The 13,547-nt window shown below is 41.2% G+C and overlaps 1 protein-coding gene across 1 annotated transcript in view; it reads right to left on the bottom strand.

Moving 5' to 3' along the window:
• The window catches only part of LOC114556981 (aldehyde dehydrogenase, mitochondrial), a 17,665-nt gene extending 4,749 nt beyond the window's left edge, over positions 1–12,916 (bottom strand). The window contains exons 1-8 of the mRNA XM_028580168.1: positions 12,709–12,916; positions 10,424–10,528; positions 7,856–7,996; positions 7,155–7,234; positions 5,912–6,023; positions 3,374–3,502; positions 1,820–1,933; positions 1–54 (exon numbers count right to left, since the gene is read on the bottom strand). The exon at positions 1–54 is cut by the window's left edge and continues 49 nt beyond it. Of these exons, the coding sequence (XP_028435969.1) occupies positions 1–54; positions 1,820–1,933; positions 3,374–3,502; positions 5,912–6,023; positions 7,155–7,234; positions 7,856–7,996; positions 10,424–10,528; positions 12,709–12,825 (852 nt within the window). The 5' untranslated portion in view covers positions 12,826–12,916. The remainder of the gene's footprint in view (positions 55–1,819; positions 1,934–3,373; positions 3,503–5,911; positions 6,024–7,154; positions 7,235–7,855; positions 7,997–10,423; positions 10,529–12,708) is intronic.
• Positions 12,917–13,547: the final 631 nt, after the last annotated feature.

Here is a 13,547-nt window from a genome sequence, read left to right as displayed (position 1 = left end):
AGTGACTTTCTTTAGGTTGCTTTTGCCTGAAGCCTGCTGGATGAGATGACCCACCTGATGGACACAGACAGGGAAGAAGAGAGATGGGGACACATTAGCTTCAAATACAAAAGTTAGAAAAACTACTACAGATTACAAAAATAAACTACAGATGGAATGGACTACAGATGGAAATTAGCCTTTGGGCTACAATCTGGCACTTTTACATGTACTGCTGTACATGTTCATTAAATGTGATTTGTCCTGAAATAAATTCTCAATGAGAGACACTAAAAGCACAGACTACAGGATACGAATTGTCTGGATGTTATGGTCAGATTTTTTTCAATGTTCAATTTGACAGACTGAAATCTGCTCTTTTTTAAATTTCCACAAGTCTGTTAAATGTTAGAAAAGGTGGCATAGTTTAATATCGATGAGGTGTGAAAGTGGCCGGCTTTGACCTTCGCGGGGGGAGGAGGTGGAGGGTTAGTGCTCACTGCCCAACCCCATTATGTGCATGTGTACTAACCTCCCCCCAACCATCTTGTCGGTGATTGGCTGGAACTTGGTTTGTTGTATTTTGGGGCACAGCCTGTGCAATCAGAGCTTCAGTTTCACTGTGAGCAGCAGTGCTGAGTATGTGGGTTGCGCCCATGAAAAATTTGACAATTTATTAATTTCACAAGCCGGAGCCTCAGTAGCGTGTGGAAGAACCATACACAGCCACAACAGCCTGGAACCTCCTCCTCATGATGGTCACTCACTGGGAAGGCATCCCATTCTTCAACCAGCGGTCTTGACCTCAACCCCATTGAACACTTGTGGGATCAGCTTGAGCGTGGTGTTCGTGCCAGAGTGACCAACACAACCACGTTGGCTGACTTGCGACAAATGCTGGTGATCATAGGTCATCGCATGCATCACCTCAGGTCTGACAGGGCTGATATGTACTCCAGGAAAATTCCTATCCGACAGCTGCAGCACCAATTTAGCTGGGTCAGAGTGAGTCTCCCCATCTTGTTATCAAGGTGCAACTTGATATGATATGAGCCCATCGGTGATGACAGCTGCTGTATACAGCAACCTATTCCACTGCAAAAATGATCTAACAAAACCAAAATCTTATAAAATGCTCTCTCACATGCCACATGATGTTTAGTATCTTAAAGTGATCATATTATGCACATTTTCAGGTCCATAATTGTATTTAGAGGTTGTACCAGAATAGGTTTATGTGGTTTAATTTTCAGAAAACACCATATATTTGTTGTACTGCACATTGCTGCCGCTCCCCTTTTCACCCTGTGTGTTGAGCTCTCTGTTTTAGCTACAGAGTGAGGCATCTCACTTCTGTTCCATCTTTGTTGGGAGTTGCACATGCACAGTAAGTACTGCTAGCCAGTCAGAAGCAGAGTATGAGCGTGTGCCACGCTAGCAGCTAGGCGAGCATTATAACGTGTGTTACAAAGTGACGCGCGTTTGTCTCTGAAGTAAAGGCTGGAGCAGTTTGGGAACAGTGTTTTCTGTTGGAGATGGTAAGTCCCTTTGAGGTGGACTTTGGGCTTTTTCACTTTGTAAACCTATAATGTGCAAAAAAAAGATATATAACACAATAAAGGAAAGGGGGAAAGTCAAAAAGCATAATATGAGCACTCTAAGAGTTCCTATTCATGATAAATCCCCTTTGATCGGGGATAACTGTCTTTTTGCTCCCACGTGGTCATAAATATACCTCATGGCTTTTGAATTAGTTTTGTTATAGACAGCATGTTATTTTTATATAAAATATACAGACAATACAAATATAATATACAAATATAACAGAGAATTGCCCCACCTCTGTGGATCCAGTGAAGGCCAACTTGTCAACATCCATGTGGTTAGTAATGGCAGCGCCAGCTGATGGTCCCATGCCTGGCAAGATATTCACAACACCTTCAGGAAAACCCACCTGGAAACACAAGTCATCACAAGCTTGAGAAAAAAAAAACAAGTAACGTCTGTGTGAGCTCTTTCTGCGTTCTTTAGATTTTCTTATATCTGGACCAATCGTCTCCCTTCTTCTCTGCAAAACTGCTCAACTCTGAAGTTGTACAGGCAATTAAAAGACTAGATAAAATAGATTAAAGAACCTTTACATAGAACTTGTGAAGCTTCATTGCTTGGATCAGGTCTGTTTAAGTAGTTGTAAGGTCAGATTTGTTCGTAGTGGCCTATTGTTTTTTTGCTCTGGAAGAAATCTTAGAGTCGTTTTTGCTGAGCCCATTAGCAGGTGTTTGGATTTGGTAATAACACATTGCTCTAGACTACACAACATCTTGCTTGTAGAACATGTTTTACAGTGTGGGGACTGAAGAGTCACCAGTGGTATACTGTAAAAATACTGTTACAAAAAGTCCTGCATTGAAAATGTAATTAAAAGTATGTAAGTATCATCAGGAAAATGTACTTAAAGTACTAAAATTAAAGTACTCAATGCAGAAAAATCCTCACATTTTAGAAACTGGAAATGATCCTAACAGTTCGTCCATCAACTAAGTGTTCGATCTTCTATTAAACTAGTAGTAAACCATTATATTGTCGGCCAGTTTTATTTATAATAAACATCAGATTTTGTAAACTACATGTGTTTTGTGTGCAGAAATCTTAATGTGTAAAGTAACCAGTAACTAAAGCTGTAACCGATGAATGTAGTGGAGTAAAAAGTACAATATTTCTCTGTGAAATGTAGCAAAGTAGAAGTAGAAAGTGCCATGAAAAGAAAAGACTCAAGTAAAAGTACCTCAACATTTGGACTTAAGGACAGTACTTGAGTAAATGTACTTCGTTACATTCCGTCACTGGAGGAGGATAAAGAGCTCTGTAATAACCTCAGAGAGAATGATGCCTCAATCAAACACCCTATAGGTTCTTCAGAAATAAAAAGCAAATATAAAAACATCTTTTTCATAGTTTAACATGTTCTGATAGACCAGTCAGAGGAAACCGACTGACAGTTCTTCTCCTGAAGGACGGAAAGTAACTTTCTGACAGTTAACCGCGTTATTTATGCCCATAATACCGAGGCTAACCGTTGCAGTTCATCTCCTGAAAAGGAGACGGATTGCATGATTCTATAACTTTTCCCATCAGACATTTCTAATGTTGTGGACACACGGCAGACTAGTGCAATCTTCAACACAAGCCTACCAAAACTAGAGGTTGAACGAGGAAAGAATGTGTTGCTTTGATCCAACTGATTTTACCCACTCAGCGGTTAGGCGTAAATAATATATTTGTGAAAAAGAAAAAAGGTCTTAATCTTCCTGTGTATTGCTTGGATGGTAGTTAAAGTCACAATAACTGGAGAAAAAAAAAAAAAAAAAAAAAAAAAAGGAAACAAACAAAGTACCTCTTTAATCAGGCTGGCTACGTAGAGTGCTGTGAGCGGCGTCTGCTCTGCGACTTTCATCACCACAGTGTTACCGGTCGCCAGGGCCGGGCCAAGTTTCCACGCCTGCATCAGCAGAGGGAAGTTCCACTGCAAGGGGGGGTGGGGGAAAGGTATGTTCACATCAATCACACTTCACTTCTACTGAGTAACTGCTGACACTTAACCCCATAATACTAAAGATGAGGTTTCAATGCATCTCCTGATAAGCAAAGTGAGTGACAGACAGATTCAAGTATGCCTTTCCTGTTTTGCTGTAGTCTGGATTAGGATTATTAATTGCACAGCCAATTAATCAAAACTTGAATCGCAATTACGATTTTGGCTCCTAATGATCACAAAAACACTCTTTTTTTTGCAATATTTGTTTTGCAAGTAAACACTTATTTTGTCTTGTATTCTGAATGAAAAAAAAAAAATAGTCAAACGGGAAAAGTATGGAACATTTCACAGTTCAAAGTGTTTTCACTGTTAATTTGTTTAACTGTTTCACTGTTCTTTAAGTTCCACAAATGAAACATTTTTCCAAAGTGAGTGTTAAATCATCGTATATATCGTAAATATTTTTTGGCCATAATCGAGCAGCCCTAGTCTGGATCAACTGAAGTATGTTGCCAGGATAAGCCGGCGTTCACGACAAGAACCACTGAGCTAGCAAGCTAACGTTACACGCTGAAAATGGCAAGTTCTCTACCGTATCGAGACTATGACTATCTCTCCACAGAGATACATATTCCGGATGTACTGGGGGACTGACCCACTGAGGGCAGTTGAGGTGGATATCACACCATGCTAAATAAAATAAAAGGCCCAGGGGTGCATGGGTTCACCGATTTACACTGATTGGAATGGTATCCGAGCAGCCTTGGCCTGGAGAGATAGTCTCTTCACTCGGAGAACCAAGGTTACACTGTAACCAAACGTTTTGAAGGAGTGATAAGACGGTGCAACAAGGCAGGCCTGCTCGGTTCTTTCAGGGAACGATTGTAAAGATTTACAAAGAACATGTTTAGGGCATGTGCTGGTCAAACACATGTGAGCTAACATTCCTGGGAGATTACTTTGTAACGTGAACCCCATATTTCTACGGGTTTCCTCGCAATCATAACAATAATACGATCAAACATTTGCTTTTCAGACTTGTAAAACGCTGTCTGAGTATAATGAGCCGTTTTGGCATCTGATAAGCCTTTAAAAACACACTAATCTGCTTCTCCACTTTCAACAACGCAGCCCCCCTGCGCTGGTTTAACGCTGAATCCTGGGACATTCAAAGTAGACAGTAACTTGAAAGAACCGCAAAAGTTCTGATAGCAATGGCTGGCTTTGATTCTTTAGTGGAAGAGAGAGAGGAGACAGCATGCAGAAGGACAAAACATCAGTCAAACCTAAAGGCTTCAAATTGGTTTCCCACAACACACACACACACACACACACACACACACACACACACACACACACACACACACACACACACACACACACACACACACACACACACACACACACACACACACACACACACACACACACACACACACACACACACACACACACACACACACACACACACACACACACACACACACACACACACACACACACACACACACACCCTCTTCTCCGTCTGAGCTCTGTGTGCACTCCTGTTCTATCAGTTGAATAACACAGAATGTGGGTAATTGCGGTGTTTACAGCTACAGCAGAAGTGTGTGGAAGACGGGATTTACCTAACAAGCTTATATCCGTACATGGGTTCAAGGACAGTGAGACACTAGGGAGGGTTAAGTTTAAAAAGCCTCGCTTATATTTCTTGGCTCAAATCATTAACACAAGGCAACGCAGCAACCTGAAGCTTAGTTTCAATTTTTCCTTTCACTGAAATGAATTGTCTTGATTTAAAGATCGTAATGGTGATTTACATACTACAATGTTTAGAAATCCAACTGAGCAGCCAGTTTTCATCCTCCTCGGTTAATAAATAACATGCCCTTCGGTCTGTTTCAGAGACCTAAACGCATCTGTGATTCAGAAGAACATCTTGAAAGAAATGCTCAAGACATGAGCCAAAGATTTAAGAAAAGGGGATATAAACATTAAACTATATCCACAGCTTACAATAAAGCAAAACGCGTTGCCTTGTTTTAATGGATTTAGCCAAGAAATATAATAAGGGCTTTTTAAACTGTGTCCTCCTGAGCGCCTCATTGTCTTTGAACCCTTGTGCACTTGGATCTAAGCCTACACACTTTCCACACACAGAGCAGCACTCCATTTCATTGTGACTAAGCTTATATACACAGATTTGATATGCATCTAAACCTGACTACAGCTTTGCGATGGATCGATTAAGGGGTATTAAGAGCTTCTCTGTCTGCCTCCAGCTCGTCAGTCAGTCAATATGCATTTCCACTCCCCTTCTTTCATATTTATTCTCATTTATCAGTTTATTTTGATCTTTCTCTCCCTGCCCCCTGCTCCCCCCCCGCCCCCACTCACCGGTATGATCTGTCCACAGACTCCGATGGGTTCGTGTCGGGTGTAGCAGAAATAGTCTCCATCGATGGGGATGGTCTTTCCCTCCCATTTGTCAGCCCAGCCTGCGTAGTACCTAAACACAGTGGGTTGGGACATGGGCTTACAACAAGGCACCACCAAGTGGTTCATGTTTTTTTATTTGGTTTGTCTGTCTGTCAGCAGGATTACAGAAAAACTTCTGGCCTGATTTTCATGAACTTTGGTGGAACGGTGCAGCGTTGGCCGAGGAGGAACCCATTACGTTTTTGGAGCCGATCAGACTAAAAGGGCGGATACACAAATTATTTTTCATTTCCGTTAATATTGCGAGATCGGACAGCTTTACACTGCATTAAAAATATTCACTACAGAGTATTTTGATATTTTAATATTTCATTAGTAATTTCCTCACTATGTTGACTAACCAGAATGTTATATAAGAACATGTTATGTATATTTTTTAAAGGTTGCTGCTAAAACAGGAATATGACGTATGACTTTAGTAGAATCTGCAGGTCATAGGTCATCCTCCATTAGTTAGGTATAGTTAGCTGGCTTAACTTATTGCACACAAAGGAGATCTCTGTGCAGCAACAAGAGAAACATTTTGAAATTCTGTCAAGAATAGAATGTCTTTAACGCCTGGGAATGGCCTCGCTCTCTCCTCTTGTTTGGCATGTGTAAGATAAGACCGTTGCAGAAGGAGCAAATTGCTCCTGATAAACATTTTGGCCCGAATGCACCCAGTATAATATCTAATAGTGACAATCTTGAGGCCAGGAGAGGAGGAGAGAACAGGAGTGAGAACAGGAGTGAGTCCAGGGCTTGCGCATATTTCGCCATCTTCACGGGGGACAGAACGTCCGAGCTATGACCAACTGATGACACCATGACAAAAGGAGGAACCTAGAGAGAATAAAGAGAGAGTGCAGGGAATAGGACGGGACCAGATTCCCGGACAGACTGTTGGAGTTAGGACGAAACAGAACATGTCTTAAAGGGGGTCTGATCCTTACGCATGGGTAACTGTTTGTCACGATGCATAAATTGTATTCTGCTTGCAATATCGTTTACTAAAGCTTTGTTAAATTTAACTGAGCACATCCTGAGTATTATTTTCTGTTCTACCAGTCATTGAAAACAGAGGTAGCTGCTAAGGTATAACGCTTTAAAAACGATAAAGCTTTAAAATGCCTTTCAAAACCTGTGCGGTGTGTGCCGTTACCTGAAACATTTCACGACGTTGGGCAGATCCACCATGTAGGAAATAGCGTACGGCTTCCCATTGTCAAGGGTCTCCAGTTCCTGAGCAAACAACACAATATCAATTTGACATGCTTCCTACAACAGTGAACCAATTAAAGCTGTGCAATAGTATGTGATATGATGTGTTCCAAATATCATAGAATGCTGTTAATAAAAAAGCAGCAGCAGAAGAGACAATGTTCAGGGTTTCTGCAGGTTTCACTTGTGGTATAAAAAACAACTATAGTTTCAGCTTGCTGCCTTCATTGGGGTCACAAGCCAAAACAATGCACGTGTTCTGAATATTGTAATGTTGCTGGAGACTTCTTTCCCCTCTTCATGCACCTTGGAAGTAGGTGAGGTTGTGCCAGAAACCCAGAGTCTACTTTACAAAAAGCTCACAGTGTTCATTCAAGTCATTTCTACGTATGTGAGCATTCTCATTCAATTCAAGCACAGAGTAAATAGCTTTGTTTTTGATACAAGGCTGTTTAGATTCTTCATCCATCTTTTCTTTCTGATTTGTTCTCTAAAAAGGATGTGCCAAAAATCAAGACATTTTTAAAAAGAGATGTCCAAGAGAAAGACAAATTAATACAGTAGAAATGTAACTACTGGATAGTCTGTGGGGCTTCTGTCTGGATTTATGTTTTAATGTTTTGACATTTAAGAATGACTCACAGCGAGGTAGGCAGAGTCCCTCTCAATGGCATCGGCCAATCGGTTGAGTAGCAGGCCGCGATGAGAGGCGTCCATCCGTCGCCACGGTGACCCCAACCTAAAGGCATCCCGCGCCGCTTTCACCGCCTTGTCTACATCTGCCTGGAACATAACAGCACGACATGATTCACATGGTCAGCTGGTGCTTTTAAAAGAAATCCTCCTGAGTCATCAAATACTGGAGGTTAAGGAAAAGGATTCCAATGATGACCAAGGGTCAAAACATTCAATTATATCAAGTATAATTCCACTTCTCCTCTGTTGATTCCAGCGGTGGGATGTAACTAAGTACATTTACTCGAGTACTGTACTTTCTACTTCTACTCCGCTACATTTCATTGAGAAATATTGTACTTTCTACTCCACTACATTCATCTGTTACAGCTTTAGTTACTAGTTACTTTACACATTAAGATTTCTGCACACAAAACACATGGGCCCTCATTTATCAAAAGTGCGTACACCAAATTTCCAGCGTACACCCAAAACCACGGTAACTTTGAGATTTATCAATATGGACGTTGGCGTACGGCACGCTCAAATCCTACGCCAGCTCAGGAGGTGGTGTTCATGTACGCACGTTTTGAAACAATTCCTAACACCACAAAACGCACTGACAAACTAAAAGAAGACCTCTATGCGCCGGTATGAAACATTGTTTTAGCCTGAGGGGGTTCTGTACAACATCTCGCAGGAAAACACGGTGCCATAAATGTAGCGATGGAGCCAGATGACCCGATGCCCAGAGAGCAGTGTCCAGAACAGCCACCAACTGAGGGCTATACGAAGGAGACAGGATATTATTCCTCACTTTTAAAAAGGTAGCCTATAGTGTTATGTTTGGCAATGATATTCAATACAGGAAACGATGCACAACATTTTTATTTACTCTTCAGGTTTTTGTTTATCTTTCAAGTGAATGATTTATTTCTGCCATTGACCAAGTTATTTTGGATTGATTTTCCAGCCCCTCTGCTGTCAAGGTCCAGGCAAGGGGGGATGGGGGGGAGACACAGCATAAACTCTGCTACCGTGTGTTTATTTAAATATAAGTACACCTACATATGTAGGCAGGCCTAAGAGATTGCAATAGAAGCCTGTATATTACTATTAGGACTATAGAAAAATGTGTCGATGTATAAATTAAATAGGCTAACTTCAGCTGGAGTCCGATTTACCACGGCAACACTGCATACAATGCACACAGCATTCTTTCTACAGCCTTTAATACCAGTTTTCAGGCTGCCAAATAGTACACACTTTAATGCAAATGAACCGGAGATATCAGGGTTTCAATCTCCACCTCTGAAAAGTGCCGCTTCTCAGCCAGATTACGTCTCGCCATGTCGTGAATTGTAGGGGCGAGGCCTCAAAACCGAGAATATATTGGGGCATGTTATTCTAATGACGATCGTTTTCAGCCGCGGCATTTATCAAGGGCAGGTATTGTGTACACCTGGATTTCAAAAAGGTACGCACAGCACAGCTTCATAAATCAGGCGGTGAGAGGAGTGTAAGCATAATCTTACGCCAACATATACGCCCGTTTCTACGCAAGAATGATAAATGAGGGCCATGGAGTTTATCAAATCTGATGTTTTATTCTAAAGTAAACTAGCCAACAATATAATGGCCTACAAGTCCAGCCGAAATGATTAGACCATTAAACACACAACTGGTTGGATCCTTTACACTTTCTACAATGGGACGAGAGTTCTTTAACTTTAATACTTTAACTATATTTTCCTGATGGTACTTACACACTTTTACTTAAGGAACATTTTCAATGCAGGACTTTTACTAGTTACAGTATTCTTAGTGTGGTATTATTACTTTTACTTCTTCCAGCACTGGTTGATTCATATATCAATAACCACACCACCTTGTAGGTCTGAAGCTGCAAATGGAAGTAGCATTTTCAGTCAAAGTTTGAAACATTTATGTTAATGTTCATGCTGCGAGATAAAAAACTTTTCCTGGCATGGCAGAGCAGGGACATTCTCGCTCCCCCCCCTCCGCGGAGCTCATCCAACAGGCCAGGCCAGGCCTCTGAACGTGTAGAACAGAAGCAGACATTAGCTTTCTAGCTAACTGCTGCGGTCTAATAGTGCGTTCCATTGACCTCCGAACTCAGAAGCTGGAGCTGGGAATGACAGCGCTGCGTGTACGACTGGTTTAGTGAGACACAAATAAGACAGAAGTACTAATAACTGTATGTTACTACGGCTTTCTCAACTGTTGGATTTTGAGCACGGAACTCGGTGCTCGGAAATCTGACTTCCAAGTACAAATGGCACTCTGTATTTGATACACAACAGTGTGTCACTAGCAATAAGTGTGCACGTTTTTGTTCCAATCCACATGCAAGTTAGTAGTTGTAGTTAGTACTCTTTCACAGTATTGTATTGCCTTTTTTTTTTCAACTTGTGTCTTTTTTATTCTCTTATTTTATTCAGATCAATTTCAGTTGAATGGTAAATTCCTGCTGGAACATAATGGATGAATGGAAGTATCAGAGAGTGTGTTTACCCCATCAGCCTCGGCAACCTGACTGATGATTTCCCCAGTGGCGGGGTTGATGGTCGGGAAGGTTTTCCCGCTCGCTGCATCCTGCCACTGGTTGTTGATGAACAGCTGAAATAGTCAAATGGATCATTACAACATTTCCCTCACTGCTCAAGAAAGGTTTTAGTTAGAGGTTTTGTAAGACTTTAGAATATCATTTTTTTTTGTGATTAACATTTTCATACAATTCGCAACAAATGAACATATCCCCCCCTTCGTCATCACCACCCACCCAGACTAAATTCAAGAAAAGATGACACAGCAACCACAACAACAATATAGAAAGTAAACCAAATAAACTTAGACATCTCTCCCCAGCACAAAGCTTATTAGGAGCCCTCCAGAAAGTTCAGCTACTTTCCCCATTTTCTAATATAGAAATCCAATCTGGTAAACCGTTTATATGACATCTTTTCAAACGCTGCCACCCTTGCCATCTCACAAGCCCACTCCTGGATAGACGGCATCTGGGCTGAATGGAACCGGGCTCCCTGCAATCTGGCATAGGTTGTCATGTATCTCGCTTTTGAAATTTCATTCAAAACTAAATAAGAATTGACAGTTTATGTGACATGGAAATCTCCCACCTGTCCTGTGGCTCAATAAAGTCAGACCTTTTGCCATCATTATATAACCTTGTGTTGTTAGAGAGCTTAGATAAAATCTGACTAAATATGCTGCAAATAGGCAACAAATGGCCTTAAAAGGGTCAGCTCACCCAAATAAAAACAATTCGTTTTCTCACATTCCTTTAGTGCTTTGGTTTGTGTCACCAGCCCAATAAAAGGGAGGAGAACTGTAGCTCACAACGCTGAAAATGACCTTTAGAGATACAGGAAATTCTCGAGTGCACTGTGTGTATTCTACAACACGTGAGAAGCCGTTTCTTTTGTGTAAGTTGTAGTCGCTGCTAGGGCTGTCCTCGACTAAAGAAATCTTAGTCGACTAACACTTATACGATTTTGTCGACTAATCGATTAGTTGATTTAATTGACAGAGCTGTGCGCTTTGAGAGGTGGTTAAGACTCGAAAAGCACAATATAAATGTAATTAATTAACCATCTGTAAAACTCAGTTTCTCCACAATTAATCCTGCAAAGGCACCACTTAAAATCTTGTGTTTACCATAAATGTGCTCAGAAGTTTCTTGGAAATAAGTAATTAAGCATGAATAAGCATAAAAAATGACTAATCGACTAAAGAAATCTTAGTCGACTAAGACCAAAACAACCGATTAGTCGACTAATCGACTAAGAGGTGGCAGCCCTAGTTGCTGCCGTTGCTAATCACAGGCCACACGGAGGACTTTGCTCTTGTAGTGCAAGAGGAGAACTGAAAATTACACAAAAGAAACCGCTCATCACGTGTTGTAGAATACACACAGCACACCTGTAGTTTGGGCCAGGAGTGTTTTAGGTAATCGGATTTGAGCAACTGTAAATGTTGAATATGTAAAATGCTGGCTTTTATTTGCATTGAAATGTGTTGAGATGTTTAGAGGGGAAAACAAATATTTGAGGAACTCAAATGTGTGTTCCTGAGTCCATTCTTTCAGTACAAGGTGCACTTGTTTCAATGTTTGATTTTAAAGTAATCCTAAAGCATTTAAATTAGATTACATTTTTTCCAACCCAGTGGAAAGTTGCCACGTAATTTGTCTTCAGTAGCTGACTACCTTTCACAGAAATCCTACCCAAGGACGGGTTTGTGTTTTTTTTTGGGGGGAAAATTAAACCACGTAAACCTATTCTGGTACAACCTCTAAATACAATTATGAACCTGAAAATTAGCATAATATGAGCACTTTAAGTTTATTTATGTATTTTTTTAAGTACCATGACGAATTGTTCAAAAGATTTTGTATCTCATATTTGTGAAAATATAGTTGAGAAAAAAAAAAAACTTTCCAGGAGGATTTCGCAATGGGAGTTTATCTGGATTCCTTGCAGCAGCAGCAGCAGCAGCTCCCGACAGTATCAGGAAGTGGCTAGTTGCAGAGAAATGAAGGGTGTATGTCTGGTCCTGGAAGCTCAGCTCGTGTCCTGCTGCACCACGAAGCAAACATCGGAACAGTACTTCAACTAATCGGCCTAATCGGTGACAATTAACCAATCAACCCCTCCTCGCTTCCACTGTGTAAACGGTTCCCATGCTGCTCTGCATTAACACGCACTTGTTGCGCAGTTGGCCAATATCCAAAGTCACGTCTAAAAGTGCTTGAATATCAGTATGTCTGCCAGTGCCTGTACCTTGTTAAAGTGGACCTCGGGCTGGCCGCTGGGTGCAGGGATAGCGGCCGCAGAGTAGTGACACACCGGCGGCCGGCTCAGTCGGGGAAGGGCATGAGAAATGACGGCGCGGAGCATGGTGCTTCTTCCTGCTGCGGTGCAGAGCAGACACAAACAAGGTGCCAGTGGGCCCCGGAGGCCGGATCAGGCCGAGCTGGAGCTCCGGCCCCGCCCACACCAGTGACGTCAACGATAGGCTGTGTAAGATAATATTTTATTTATACAGTCTATATGCGTTAAACAAATCGGTCCGACCAGGCTCACGTGGACTAGTATGTTAATTATAAATCAATTGTGAAAAAAAATGAATTAATCCATTTAACTGAATGAGGCAGTTCTGCTCTAATATCAGGGTTTCCCCCAAGCTTAGTGGCCCACCGGGGGCCTAATCCACTGGGCATTATGTTTGAATGTATTTTATTTTATTTGTAATGTATTTTATTTTATTTTTATTTTTTTAACTACAGGTACAGTGGGGTGGCTCGGTTTGAAATACACCAAGTCATATTTTGAAATCTCCAGTTAGCTTTTAGGACTGACTTAGTGTAAGGCCCTGTGGAATCTATGTTTAGCTTATTTGAATCCTAAAAAAATAATATTGATCCATTTAACTGAATGAGGCAGTTCTGTACTAATATGAATACATGAATGACCCTCATTATCTAGGCTGCTATACTTGATTATGTTTAAGCTGGGGTTCATTGTATGCAGGAAAAATAACACACGCGATATGGGCAACAAACTTTCAGCAAAACAGAAGTTCCGAGCATTATTAAACAGAGATTAAAGGAACAGGGGGC

Source organism: Perca flavescens, chromosome 6 (genome assembly GCF_004354835.1).
Source record: "Perca flavescens isolate YP-PL-M2 chromosome 6, PFLA_1.0, whole genome shotgun sequence".
NCBI lineage: Eukaryota > Metazoa > Chordata > Actinopteri > Perciformes > Percidae > Perca > Perca flavescens.
This window is presented reverse-complemented; position numbering and strand designations above follow the sequence as displayed.